This window comes from Globicephala melas, chromosome 14 (assembly GCF_963455315.2).
Source record: "Globicephala melas chromosome 14, mGloMel1.2, whole genome shotgun sequence".
NCBI classification, from domain to species: Eukaryota; Metazoa; Chordata; class Mammalia; order Artiodactyla; family Delphinidae; genus Globicephala; species Globicephala melas.
The window spans coordinates 57,421,519-57,436,996 of record NC_083327.1 but is presented as its reverse complement, the minus strand read 5'-3'; the positions used below and the strand labels follow the sequence as shown (position 1 = coordinate 57,436,996).

General features: G+C 39.9%; 1 protein-coding gene across 37 annotated transcripts in view; it reads left to right on the top strand.

The window, feature by feature from the left end:
* EPB41L2 (erythrocyte membrane protein band 4.1 like 2) overlaps nt 1-15,478 on the top strand; it is a 319,453-nt gene that overhangs the window by 174,070 nt on the left and 129,905 nt on the right. For all 37 annotated transcript variants that reach the window (XR_009558813.1, XR_009558812.1, XR_009558815.2 and 34 more), the window contains one exon: nt 8,789-8,893. Coding sequence is in view for 32 of the 37 variants with exons in the window: in XM_030853462.3 (XP_030709322.1) it covers nt 8,789-8,893 (105 nt within the window). In the remaining 5 variants the exon portion in view is untranslated. The remainder of the gene's footprint in view (nt 1-8,788; nt 8,894-15,478) is intronic.

The window sequence follows — 15,478 nt, the reverse complement described above, 5'->3', positions numbered from 1 at the left end:
TCAAAATGGATTCAAGACCTAAATGTAAGGCCAGACAGTGTCAAACTCTTAGAGGAAAACATAGGCAGAACACTCTGATATAAGTTACAGCAAGATCCTTTTTGACCTACCTCCTAGATAAATGGAAGTAAAGGCAAAAATAAACAAATGGGACCTAATGAAACTTACAAGCTTTTGCACAGCAAAGGAAACCATAAGACGAAAAGACAACCCTCAGAATGGGAGAAAATATTTCCAAATGAAGCAACTGACAAAGGATTTATCTCCAAAATTTACAAGCAGCTCATGCAGCTCAGTATCAAAAAAACAACCCAATCCAAAAATGGGAAGAAGACCTAAACAGACATTTCTCCAAAGAAGATATACAGATTGCCAACAAACACATGAAAGGATGCTCAACATCACTAATCATGAAAGAAATGCAAATCAAAACTACAATGAGCTATCTCCTCACACCTCTCAGAATGGTCATCGTTAAAAAATCTACAAACAATAAATGCTGGGGAGTGTGTGGAGAAAAGGGAACCCTCTTGCACTGTTGGTGGGAATGTAAGTTGATACAGCCACTATGGAGAACAGTATGGAGGTTCCTTAAAAAACTAAAAATAGAACTACCATATGACCCAGCAGAGAGAAAACCATAATTCAAAAAGAGTCATGTACCACAATGTTCATTGCAGCTCTGTTTACAATAGCCAGGACATGGAAGTAACCTAAGTGTCCATTGATAGATGAATGGATAAGGAAGATGTGGCACATCCATACAATCGTATATTACTCGGCCATAAAAAAGAAATGAAATTGAGTTATTTGTAGTGAGGTGGATGGACCTAGAGACTGTCATACAGAGTGAAGTAAGTCAGAAAGAGCAACACAAGTCCCGTATGCTAACACATACATATGCAATCTAAAAAAAGAATGGTTCTGAAGTACCTAAGGGCAGGATGGGAATAAAGACACAGATGTAGAGAATGGACATGAGGATATGGGGAGGGCGAAAGGTAAGCTGGGATGAAGTGAGAGAGTGGCATGGACGTATATACACTACCAAATGTAAAATAGGTAACTAGCGGGAAGCAGCCACATAGCACAGGGAGATCAGTTCCGTGCTTTGTGTCCACCTAGAAGGGTGGGACAGGGAGGGTGGGAGGGAGACGCAAGAGGGAGGAGATATGGGGATATATGTATAGGTATAGCTGATTGACTTTGTTATACAGCAGAAACTAACACTATTATAAAACAATAATACTTCCAATTAAGAGTTTAAAAAAAAAAGAGTAGAATTTAAGACTAAGCAGCATACATGTGAAATAAAGTGCCTGAAGGAGAAAGGTGAATATTGGGAGCTTGGAATAGGCTTCACAGAGAAGGCGAATTTGGAGATTTGTCTAGAGGTCAGGTTTCAACAGTTGGAAATAAAGGTAGGAAAGAAATTTAGAGTATACCTTGACGAGTTAGTAGACCTTTTTATCTGGGACAGGCAGCTATGACAACTAAAGAACTAGCTACATATGCTGGTATCTTAGGTGCACATTGTAAAGCAAAATATCTGTGTATTCTGCTTGGTTGACAAATGTGTGTTTGTAGTCCTTCCATGCCTTAGAATTCAAGCTGTTTATAAAAAAAGCAATGATAATAGAAGAAAATTGTCTTCTTGGATAGAAATGCAGAGTACTAATGTTTATGTATATTGCAGATATGAATTCAGTTCTTTGAAACAGTGGTCCACAACCTGTTTGGCAGCAGGGCTCAGTTTTGTGGAAGACAGTTTTTCCACAAACAGGGTCGGGGATGGGGGTGCGGATGGTTCAGGTGGCAATGCATGAAATGGGGAGCGGCAGATGAAGCTTTGCTCCCTTGCCTGCTGCTTACCTCCTGCTGTGTGGCCCGGAGTTGGGGATGCCTGCTTTAAGAGAAATTCAGGGAATGAGACTGAAAAGTTAGAGCAGTTAAGCTCTCTCTAACCTCAGTTTTCTTATTGTGAAATGAGATTGGATGAAATAACTGTGAAAGCTCTTTATAATGATATTTAAAATCAGTTATTATTTTAGAACAGCTCAGAAAGGTCCTGTGCTTTCAGCTGCCTTTTAGTGCATTCATGTAATGTTCCAGACATTTTAAAGTACTTTAAATATACTTCATGTAATTCTCTGATCATCATCATAAGGTGAATATTTTTATTTTAAAGAGAGGAAACTGAGACAAAATGAAGTTAAGTAACTTGCCTGAGGTTACAGAGCTGTTAAGAGGTGGGGCTGGCGTTCAAATCTATGTTACTACCATTCTGCTGTGGTACCTTTCTAGGAAACTGTTGAGACTTGAAGATTCTTGTGAAAGGTGGTACATACCAGAATCTGGGAGAGGAGAAGGAACAATTTCACATGCATGCCCCGACACATTTTTTTTTTGCCACACTGCACAGCATGTGGGATCTTAGTTCATACCCCCTGCAGTGGAAGCGTGGAGTCCTCACCACTGCCACCAGGGGGGATTACCGCCCCCCCCCCCCCCCAGCAACACACACATATTTTTATGTACTTGCATGATGATTTGTGTCTTGGTTCCTCTTTCCCAAATGATGAGAATTTTTATTTATGGAGTGAGTTGTGAACAGCATGAAGGCAGAAAAGAAGTTGTGAGCCACTGGGTCTTATTGCTGTCAGAGCACACTCAGGCAAGTTTGATTACAGATTAATACTTATAAAATGTAATAACTTGGTCCATTTAATGTATATCATTTAATATGCCTCGTGAGTATTTGATGTTTGTTTTTTTGTTGTTGTTGTTGTTTTGTTTTTTTGCGGTACGCGGGCCTCTCACTGTTGTGGCCTCTCCCGTTGCGGAGCACAGGCTCCAGACGCGCAGGCTCAGCGGCCATGGCTCACGGGCCCAGCCGCTCCGCGGCATGTGGGATCTTCCCGGACCGGGGCAGGAACCCGTGTCCCCTGCATCGGCAGGCGGACTCTCAACCACTGCGCCACCAGGGAAGCCCTGATGTGTTTTCTTTATGAGATAAGGAGAAATGTACTATTTTGTTAGCCTTTCTGAATTAGCTTACAAGGCAGATCAGTTTTAGGTTTTTAAAGAATAACTTCTCTGGGTTTTCTGTTACAATTTTCTTTCTCTACTCCTTGTTATTCCCTATCTCATGTTTCTTTCCTTCTTGTCTTGATGGCTTTATAATGTCTATTATTTTAAAATAATGCATGCCAAAATCTTTTGAATGTTAATGTGTGTAAATAGTTAATGGAATAAAGTGATTGTAGGTTAATGGATTTTATTTTATCTGGCTAGAAGTCCATTGGGTTTTCTTAATTTGAGACTTTCAGCATTTATCAGCCATTACTCTTTTAACATTGCCTCTCCCTTATTCTGTTGTCTTCGTGTAGACTTCTGGGGAGGTATATATGGACCCCTTCTTCTATCTTACATGTCTGTGAATTTCTTTCATAGTGTTTGTCTGTGCTATATTCTGGATAACTTTTTCAGATCTACCAGTTTTCTCTTTAACTGTATCAAGCCCTGTCCATTTGGATTATAATTTAATTAGTATAGCTTTATTTCCAGATGTTCTAATTGGTTTTTTTCAGAATCTGCTTTTAGATAGTTGCTTTTTCCTTGATATTTTAAAATATTCATTTATTTCTTTCAGCATATAAAGACATACTAATTTTGTGTTCTGTAGTTGATAATTCCATTGTCTGCAGTCTCTGAATATCTGATTCTGATATCGTGTCTAATGTTCAATAATAGTAACTGGTTTTCTTATGTGTTTTTGATTTTTTTGATTGTACTTGTTGAGATTTTATCTATGGGAATCATTTGCTTTAGCCAGTCATTTGGGTACTCCAATCCTAGACCAGTTTAAACTGAATTCTCTCTTGTGTCATTTTGGAATAAAAAAGATAATGTTATTAACAGTAGTCTCCAAATCTGCTTGAGGGCCATGTCATGGTAATTTTTCTCTCTCTCGTTTCTTGAGGTAGTGTCTGTAGATCAGTAATTCTGCTGTGGAATAAGTTAATAAGTGTTGTATTAAAGAAAGATAGTAGTTTATTTAGCCAAATAATTTTGGTAAACAGGTTGAATGATGATAAACAAGTTGTTTTTTTTTTCCACCATAGAGCTTCTCGGGGTATCTTATATGCAAATAGGAGTTTTGATGCTCAGTAGATGTGTACATTAGGCAGAATTTTCCTTGTCTCACTCTACTCCCTTTTTGGGGGATTTGGGTATATATGTGAAGCATCTCATGGGACCAATGGGAACAATAGAGCATACTTTGGCAAATATAAGTCTGCCCCCTGATACCCTTGGCTTCTGCATACTGCCTTCTCACTGGCTCTGCCTCTGTGTTTACACACGCTGTGGCTCTGTGTGTGTGTGTGTGTGTGTGTGTGTGTGTGTGTGTATCTATCTTGTATTTAAACTCCCTGAAGGAAGATGTGGTTGTATCTGGTAATCTTTATCCCCAGAGTAAGACATTGTCGTTGGGTAGAGCTCTTATATCTCATAGGCCACTGGTCAGTGTTCTTTGGACAAGTTGGACCAGGTACCTAGTTCAGTCTAGAGGGGTAGATTCATATGACTTTTTTTTCGTGGGGGGGGGGGTAGGTTTCCTTTTTATTTTCTGTGTCTACCATTCTAATGTAAACTTCCTGAGACCATATGTGTCTTATTTATGGTTCTTTACTCAATGTCTTAACATAGGAACTGATATATATTAGACACAGAATTAGTGTATGTGGAGCTTTTTAGCCTGGCAAGCCCTTGTGGTCATCTGAGAGTTCATCGTTCTGTAACCTCCAGTATCTTTTGAATAGAAACTGGTTCTGTCAGACTTTATAAACATCCAAAGTGAAAAGTAAGTTCTTTTGAATATGCTATTACTTTATCTTAAAAGATCATTTCCTTGTTTAAGATTCATTTCAGATGCCACAGTCTTGGTGAAGCTATGATATTTCTTTTTTTTTTGGATAACTTTTTATTTAAAAATAAATTTAGGCTTATAGAAAAGTTGCGTACACCCAAAGCTATGATATTTCTCAGATGCTGTTACTGTTCCATGCTTGGTGTTCCTCCATGCACTTTGTACGTGCATCTTTCAGTACACGCCTCATAGTATTGTTGCTTTTTTGTCTTCCCAGCCAGTCTCTGAGTTCATTGAGGGTGGAGATGCTGAATGGAAGCTTAAGTAATACGTGTGTGTAGTTAAGATCTTATCAAGCATTTAAAATATCTATTTCCTGGAGAAGGGAAGGAGAGAATCATAGAGGGGCAGTCTGAGCATCTAGAAGATACTTTGGTGTGTGTTAGATGTGGGCTAATGAAAGTCAGTTGGGAAGAGAATTCAGCTGTGATTGAGTGAGGCACTTGGTGTGGCACTTTTTTTTTTTTTGCGGTGTTTGGACCTCTAACTGTTGTGGCCTCTCCCGTTGCGGAGCACAGGCTCTGGACGCGCAGGCTCAGCGGCCATGGCTCACAGGTCCAGCCGCTCCACGGCATGTGGGATATTCCCGGACTGGGGCACGAACCCGTGTCCCCTGTATCGGCAGGCGGACTCTCAACCACTGCTCCACCAGGGAAGCCCTTGGTGTGGCACTTTGACATACACTCTCTTACTGGGTTAATTTGACCCTCACAGTGAGCTGTGAGAGAGCTGCAATCTCATCTTACGGTTAAGGAGACTAAGTGGTTCGCCCATGGTCACACTCGTCCAGTAATAGTAAACAGCTTACACAACGTCGAATGAGGGAGGGACTGAGTCTGACTGCAGCCCCATGCGGACGCATCCTCCCTCTGCTGCCTAGCGGTACCAGCACCAGATTGCGATGGTGAGCTTTGCGGATGTTTTCATCTTTTAGGGAAATGCTGTCCATGAGAGCATGTTTCTATTTTTGAAATGGAAACCAGTGAGAAAGTATGATTTATTAATAAAAATCGACTGTAAGCCAATGTCAGAATGTGTTTTTCTCTTTGAACTGAGGTATGTATGTATAGACATAAGTTGTTTTGACTCTCCTTTTTACCCTAATTTCAAACAGCACTACAACCAAACAAAATAGCATGAATCTCCTTCGACGCTGTCTTGTTTCTCCATGATTTCTACGGCGAATCAGTTTCGGTAGTTAGCTTATTTGAAAGTAGTTGTCGTTTAGTCAGAGGTTTCCTAGAAGTAATAAGTTTGTTTGGAAACTATATCTGATTAAAGGCCAACTTCTTATATAAGCTTCCATCGAGTTCTTAGTGTCTTTCTAAATAAGAAGAAAATCTCTGCTTTATAGTAGATAGAATATCTTCTGTGACTCATTTATACCTCATTATAAATGCATAGTGTGTGATGAACAAATAGATGCGGCAAGAGCTGTAATAGTTTTCTCCCTTTGTTATCTTAGACAAGGACACTTCCTAATTACAAAGTAGGCACTGAAATTATAACTATGGTCAGTCACTATGAGGCTGAGTAGGTAAATGTCACCTCATTTGAAATAAGTATGTCACACAGAGTACACTGTAATATTGTATTTTTAGGAGATTCAACAAGCACCTATTATGCTGGGTATTCTACTCACTGGAGATTGAGGCGTGAACAATGTTGTTGAAATTAATGTCAGAGAAAGTGAAGTCTGTCGTAGATTATTGATTACCTTTGAAACATTCTTTGCTGTTGTTTGCAACCAAATCTCCTCACATCTACTCCAGGCTCTTAAGAAGAAGAGATAATGGATTTTACTGCACATTTAAGAAAGTAACAACCATGATACGAGTCACCTTCTCCTCATAAAGTTAATTTAAAATACCTCCAAACTCATTCTTAATTATTTAGATTAATCATTGCATGCAGACCAGATAGTGAAATTCAGAACCTTTCATTTTAAAAGTTCAACACAAAATTTCAGGTAAGTGGAGTTAGTCATTTTTCACGTTATAAAACTCTCCAGCTTATAATAATAAGAGCCAATATTGGTTAAACCCTTACTGTGTGCCACACACTGTTCTAAGCTCTCATTATGTATTATAACTCATTGAGTACTTACCACATCCTGTGTGGTATATTCTGTTATCCCCATTTCACAGATGTACAAATTAAGGCAAATAGAAGTTAAGTGTCTTGCCCCTGGTCACATAGATTATAAATAATGGAAAGGTATTTAAAACATTGGTATTTGGAATCCGGAGCCCAGTACTCTTATTTACTACAGTATTATTTGCACGTACTTAAATATGTGGACACATGAACACATATCTGTTTTACATGTACTTAGTCATGAATCTGTAGTGGTGTGGATAGCACGTTTCTTGAAATGTTGAAATAATGTAATCTGTGTGGCATTCTCCCTTTTCCCTCTACTATTTAATGTAATTCTACCTTTTAATAAAAAAAAGTTACTATATAAAATGTTTGATAATAAAAGTTGCAGATTCTCCCTCACAGGTCCTTCAGGCATGGATTTCTTACCTGTGGTTTAACAAGAGGAGGTAGACAAGATTAGAGGAGAGAAACACACTCTTGAATTGAGTTTCTGTGAAGACTTTATCTTTTGAAACCCCTTATCAGAGTTGTCCTGATTTGAAAATGAAATGTCTTTTATATCTTGTTCCATTTTTAAAGATGTTTGTGTGGGAAACATTCATTTTCACACACTGGATGAACTAACTAGTAGACATTTTGATAGTGTGAGGGCATTAGTCTTGAAGATGAACAAGTCTGCTGGCTTGTTCCTTTCTCACTCTCAGTCCAGGGGTTGCTTATATCCACGCAGGGCAGGAAGGCGTGTGTCTAACCTGACGTTGCAGTTGGGGGTTCCCAGGGCCACGCATCTCAGTTGGAGTCACCACTTTATGTTTTGCCATTGATTAAATAATGAGCTTTTCTTCTATGGCTGTCACAGGCTTTTGTATCTCTGTTGATAGCAGCTGCTTCAATTAAAAAAAAAAATAAAACACAACAAAGCAAGGCAAAAATAGGTTAAATCCTTAGAGACAGCTGATTTATTGTCTCAGTCACTTTCCCTTATATTTTTAAGATTTGTTCTAAAGAGTGAATCATTCTTGAGAAAGAGTGTAGCTTGTATTGAAAAACATAATTTCTACTCTACAAATATCTTGGAACAAAAATCAAACCTAGGGGCTTCCCTGGTGGCGCAGTGGTTGAGAGTCCGCCTGCCGATGCAGGGGACACGGGTTCGTGCCCCGGTCCGGGAAGATCCCACATGCCGCGGAGCGGCTGGGCCCGTGAGCCATGGCCGCTGAGCCTGCGCGTCCGGAGCCTGTGCTCCGCAACGGGAGAGGCCACAACAGTGAGAGGCCCGCGTACCGCAAAAAAAAAAAAATCAAACCTAAGTGCTGATGGGATGAATCGTGTTAGGATACATTGAGGAATGGAGCTAAATGATTTTCCTGGGGAGAGTATACCTTGTAGACGTGACATGAGCCATCTTGAGGAACTGAGGGAGGCAGCTTGGACATATTTTTGAACTATTTGAAAACGAATAAGTGAACTCTTAGCATTTTACTTTTTTTAGTTTTTGAAATATTGACATGGAGTAACAGTAAAGCATAGAGGCTGATCGTGCTTCTGTTTTAGAATTTATGCTTTATGTGTGTGTTGGGGGAGTCTAAAGTGAAAAAGTTATGAATCACTTCGGTATTGTTATAAAAGGATTGGAATATAAATATTTCATATTAATTTATGCTAAATAATGTTATCTGATATGATGCCCTTGGTTTATAGTACTCACAGACTCATTAGTGCTTGAAGAGTAAAGATATTGTTCTTTTTCCTCAGAAACGTGCTAAGGGACAAGTGTTATTTGACAGAGTGTGTGAACATCTCAATCTCTTGGAGAAGGACTACTTTGGACTTGTGTTTCAGGAGAACCCTGAGCAGAAAGTAAGTGGAGTTATTTCAAGTTTGTTTATATCATCTTAGAAAAATACTGTGGGTAACCTGTGTAAAATTTAGCTTTCAAATAACTTACTTTATGTTTTTACTATGACATATCTTATGTTCATGGGAGAAATTTGGAAAGATTGAAAACTTGTGTTTTCATGTATAACTTTTTGCTATTGTGTGTTTGTATGCTTTTCTACTTATATCGTAAGCAGACAGAATGGAATACCTTATACTACGTTAATTGTTAGAAACTGAAAGAACCGGTTTTAAAATTTTTATGTTGAATTTTTAGCTCTTGAATTCCCCTGCATGCTAGGAATTAAGCTTGTCTGAAAAGCAGGGAAGGAGGCATATTGGAAGAAATGTCACGGGAAACCCATTTGTACTTGTCTGGAGAGAGTGTTTGCCTTGCTGAACAGATTAGTGGTTGTGTGGGGTGAAGGTGTTCCTTGCCCTGTGGTGTGGGTTATTGGGGGCCAAAAGAAAGGCAGGGCCCCGCCTGACTCAGGTGGTAGAGTTGACCAGCCAGGACCCTGTGGAGATCTGCCTGGCACCGGGAGCGTGTTGAGATTGTTTCTGCTCCAGGAATTTCCCAAGTTACTACTAAGCAGGATCATCAGAGTGCTCTAATGCTTGATGATAATTCCAGGGACCTTCAGGGCTTCTCCGTTTCATAAACATATTAAAGAGAGAAATATTTACCAGTTCTGGCAATTAACCAGACTTTAACCTCTCGCCTTGTGTCTTAGTCAGTTTGGGCTTTTGTAATAAAGTACCATAGACTGAGTGGCTTATAAACAGCACACATGTGTTTCTCATAGCTGGGGAGCCTCGGACGGTCAAAATCAAGGTGCCAGCCAATTCAGTGTCTGGTGAGGGCCCCCTTCCCGGCTCGTGGACAGGGCCTTCTCATGGTGTCCTCACATGGTGGAAGGAGGGTTGCACCCTAAAGTGAAGCCCTTTTAAGTCTGTTAGATGGTGGCTGTGGGCAGACGCACTGTGATCGTTCTGTCTGAGGATGCACAGGGCACTTGGTCACAGTGCACTTTCCAGCGCCTAACATTCACATCACAGTCAGTTGGTAGATGGATATAGGCTGTAAATTTTATTTGCCCGCATGCCATCATTATTTGTATTTATACATCCTGGTAATGAAATGTAGGGTACTAAGAGTGATAATTATATATAAATTAAATTTTCTCAACTTACTTAGTTTGAAACCTTTGATACCTAATTGGTGGTTTAATTCTACAATTAAACTAAAGACCATTAAATTGCATGCAGGCCTGCTGAATAGTGTGTGAGCGTTCTCATCAGAGCTCTGTTTAGAGCACTTTTCTTAGAAGTAATAACATAGTAGACATTTGACTAAATAAACTGGGTGCTCTTTTTAGACTTTAAATTACAAGGTAGTCTTGATAATGTTTGCAACCATGTGCCCTTCTGTTGGCCCTCAGAGCTGCAAAAGAGAAAGTGATGGAAATTTGGCTGTCATTACCCACTTTTTCTGCGATTACATTTTGGTACATTCACAGGAGCATTTAATCTTTTTAAAAAAGGAAGACCATCTAATATGTTGTAGAATATGTAGAATAACATGTTCTAGGATATGCTATATTAAGACATACGGTATTTCTGGAACAGTAGATTTGCGTGAGAAAGCGGTGCTTAGATAGAAGGATTCACTATTTTTTATTTTGCTGACTCTTATATGTCTAATACGTATCTTTCACCTGAATCTCAGACTCATATACTTCACTGCCTACTGGACACTACACTCAGTTGTCTTAAAGCAAACGCCTCATCTTCCTCTTAAACTTCATTTGTTCCCTGAAGAGTGAGGAGAGGTTCCTTCTACTTTTTATACAAGTTCTGTCTTTTCTACCTGCTAACATCCCTCTTCTGGTTCTCTTTGTGCACAGTTCTTGCTTTGGTTTACGCTCCTGTCATCTCTTGCTTTGAGTATTTTATTAGACTCCTAACTGGTCTAACTGTCCAGTCTCAGGCCTCTGTGATCATTCTTCACCTTGCTGCTAGATTGAACTCTAGAGAAGGCATATCCCATCTTGGCACTCATTGGCTTTAAACCATTTAATGGATACAGTCTAACCCTCTTAGTGTGAATTACAGTCCTGGTCATGTGACTTGTGTCTACTTCTTTACCTCCATTTCTCAGTAACCTCTCACATACAGTCCGTATTGAACACACTCCAAATTTCTCTCCTAAGGGGAGCTTTGCCAGTCCGTACTATACCTGCTTGAACATACTATCCCCTACATTTGGAATATCCTTCTCATTTTTTTGGTATCTGAATGTCTACTCTTCCTTAAGATCCAACTTAGGTATCCTACCCTGTGAGATTTTCCTTGACTGTTTTCCATCACCATCCCTCCTGCCCCCAACTCAAGGATTGAGTTGACAGTTCAGTCATGTAGACATTTAGCACAAACCTTATTTGTTTATCAGTCTTTCTCTCCATTGCTCTAGGAACTTCTTGAGGGTAGAGGCCTTACCTTTTATCTGTGTAACATCTGTATATCTAGACATTATCAAATATTTTTAAAATACCACCTGTGTGCCATCTCACACCCATTAAGATGGCCACTATAAAAGAACAAAACAAAAACCCCAGAAAATAACAAATGTTGCCGAGGATGTGAAAAAATTGGAATCCCTATGCACTGGTGATGGGAAGTAGTATGGTGCAGCTATTAGGAAAACAGTATAGAGGTTACTCAAAAAATTATAAATAGAATTACCAAATGATCTAGCAATCTTACTTCTGGGTATATATCCAAAAGAATTGAAAGCAGGATCTTGAAGAGACATTTGCACACCTGTGTTCATTGCAGTATTACAATAGCCAAGAGATAGAAGCAACCCAAATGTTTCTTGATGGATGAATTGGATAAACGAAATGTGGCATATACAAGGTGTGGTGAATGGAATGTTATTGAGCCTTAAAGAAGGAAATCTTGGGCTTCCCTGGTGGCGCAGTGGTTGAGAGTCTGCCTGCTGATGCAGGGGACACGGGTTCGTGCCCCGGTCCGGGAAGATCCCACATGCCGCGGAGCGGCTGGGCCCGTGAGCCATGGCCGCTGAGCCTGCGTGTCCAGAGCCTGTGCTCCGCAACGGAAGAGGCCACAACAGTGAGAGGCCCGCAAAAGAAGGAAATCTTGTTCATCCTATAACATGGATGAACCTAGAGGATATTATATTGAGTGAAGTTAGTCACAAAAAGACAAGTACTGTATGAGTCCTTTATCTGAGGTATCCTTAGTCAAACCCATGGAAACAAAGTAAAATTGTGGTTGCCTGGGAGTGGGGGGAGGAGAAAATGGGAAGTTGTTGTTCAATAGGTATAGTTTGTTTTGCAAGATGAAGAAGTTCTAGAATCTGTTGCATAACAATGTGATATAGTTAGCGCTACTGAACTGTACACAAACAATTGGTTAAGAGGGTAAATTTTTATGTTACGTGTTTTTTACCACAATTAAAAAAAATACTACCTGTGTGCAAACCAGTGTACTTCTGCAACTCTAGCAGTAAATAATTAAGACACAGACCCTGCCTTCATGGATGTCCCCACTTAGTCCTAGTTGAGAAGACGGAGTAAAAAAACCTGAATTACACAGTTACTAAACTTTGATTACTGTTCTACAGGAAAGATTCAGGTTATTAATGGGGAAGACTTCTTAGGAGAGAAATGATGCTTAAAGAGAGATCTGAAGCGTGAGTGGGCTTTGGGCGAAGGGACATGGGAAGCACACACACAGGGCCCTGGGCAGGAATAGCTGACCGCTTGCTAAATGGAAAGACATCTGTTGTGGTTAATGGGGGGAGACTGGGTGTTGATAAGGGGTCAGATTATGCAGGGCTATCTAGGCTATATGTCTATATTTCAAGGCTTGGGAGATCTCCTTTATCCTAAGGAAAATGATTAGTCACTGATAGGCTGACACAGTGATGTAAGACAACCAGTCTTGCCTTTAAAAAGGTCTGAGAGAGGGAATATGAGCAGGTCTGCTCACCCAAAGCACAAAAGTAGCCTCAGTTGAGGTTGTGGTAGTGAAAGTAGACGAGCCCATGATTTAGGAGAGATGTGGATTGCTGTTGACCATCCGGCTGAGACTGGAGATCATAGAACTGTGGTGGCAGCAGAATACATTGTTGTGTGCTTCTCTAATTGCTCTCTGCACCCTGGGTATAACAGTGGAGAAGTGGGGTATTAAAGGGGAGTTGGTTATGTTCACGGTGGTTATGGTTAAGAGGGCAAAAGATTGAGAAAACTGGAGATCCTGATGCACAGGTTGTCAAGCTGATTATTCATAGGATCACAGGAACATAACTGAAGCTGAAATGGGCTGATAGGCTGGGTGAAAATGGCTGGGACCAAGGGATGAAAGTCCAAAGAAGTCGACAGGCAGGTACAGTGAGAATAACTGGCTAGAAGACTTAAAAGAGGAAATGATTGCATCTGAGAATGGAACAGTGACATCTAATGAGGTGGAGAACTCTGTGTGGTGACATGACTGAGTGTTCAGCTATGAAAAGGGATGGCTGAGGTCAAGGAGAGGCTAAGGTCATTAGGGCAGAGACTATTAAGATAAGGTTAAGTTTGGAGGGGTTCTCCATAAGGTTCTCATTGACAAAAAAGCTAATACTAAACAGGGAACTCATAATTCCTTATTTTACTCTGTAGTTTCTCTTACAAAATTCGAGATGAAAATGCTCAGAAAATTAGGCACACACTTTGTTATCTAGGCTTTAACTATAGAACAGTGGGAGAATAAACAGCAGGGTGTCCTTTCTGAAATACTCACTTTTCAGGAAATCAGTGCTCACATGTGATTGGCAATATATTTAATCATTCATATATAATCTGATTTGCCTTTGTAACTTTTGTGTTGTATATATTTTGTTTTATTCCTTCTTGCTTATGTAGACAAAATCCAGTCCTCAAGATGTCTGGGCTAAAGAACTCTTATTTTTCAAATATAGATTTGTATCGTGTCCTTTTTTTCCATAGAAAATTATTACTATTGCACCAACTCAGCTCATGCAATTTCAACAATAGGATACTATAGGAAATAGGAATTTAAACTGCTTTTTAAAATGCTGAATATTATCTGTATTTATGGATGTTTTCAGTCACTGATCATTTCAAGATATTATAATGTAAAGCCATGGTTATTTGTATGAAAATTTTCCATGGAAAGGAATATCTCATCTTATTTTAGTGTAGTGCTGTGTGTCTCTCATGCTTGGAAGCCTTCCACTTTACTCTTGAGTAGGAACATCTATCATTATTAGTGTTAGAACTTTTTAATGTCTGTAGAGAACTCATGTAAACTTTACTATGGAAAATTTTGTTAGAAATATGTGACATCAAGCAACCTGTTTTTCTTTTACACACAGAATTCCCAGTCCATGTAGTTCTTGTATTCATGTCTAAATGGAACCATCATTAAGGATTTTGGAGTATCTTTAAAGGGAAAATATTGTCTTGAATTTTTGATGTTAACAGAGTTTGGCATCTGGCCCAGGGATTTTAATGTCATTTTGCTTCAAGCCATATTGAAAGGGGAGCTTGTTTGAAGTGTAGTTGATATCCACAGCTAACTTTATGAAAACTGGTTAATGCATTTCTCTGACCATTTCCTCCCCCAGAAACTAGAATTAAAAACTCTCGTATTAAACTGTTTGTCACATATAAACTATTCTTTAATAAAATTCTATATCCAATCCAGTTACACCTTATAATACCGCAGACAGGTGTTGGAATCATGTTCTCCCAGATGCATAGTGAATGTTTCAATGTAACAGAGGGCCTGTAAGGTTTCTGCTAACACCAACGTGATGGCAGTGTTCTTAGACTTAATTTAGACAGAGGTATAATAAAGGGGATCTGCTTCAGTGCTATAAATTCTTTTTTTTTTTTTTTTTTGCGGTACACTGGCCTCTCACTGTTGTGGCCTCCGGTTGTGGAGCACAGGCTCCGGAAGCGCAGGCTCAGCGGCCATGGCTCACAGGCCCAGCTGCTCGCGGCACGTGGGATCCTCCCGGACCGGGGCACAAACCCACGTCCCCTGCATCGGCAGGCGGACTCTCAACCACTGCGCCACAAGGGAAGCCCCAGTGCTATAAATTCTTAAAGGAAAATGCAGATTTTAGACAAAATTATTCTTTACTTTTAACATTTGGTAATAGGGTGTGTGTTGGATTAAGTTTAATTTCTCTCACCTGGCAAAATTGACAAGCACCAATTTTGAAGGCAGGGCTAGGCATTTTAAAAACTTCTAACTCTGGGGTCTTAGCATCTACCCTGAAGGAGAATTAGGTGAGATAGATATTTTGGGGAGGGAGGGAATTAAAAGATAGATTTTGTGACTGTATCTTGAGTTGTTTTCTAAATCCAGTGTGGTCAGTGGCCCAAGACAGGCAGCTGGCTGCATGTTCAGACTGCTGATGAGATGCTGCTTGTGGATGGGCCTGAGCGCTCACGTCTGCCAGGTGAAAGTGGTTAGCACTTCTGTGGAGTAAAGACTGTGGGTCCTGACATTATTTGATACAGCTGTTCA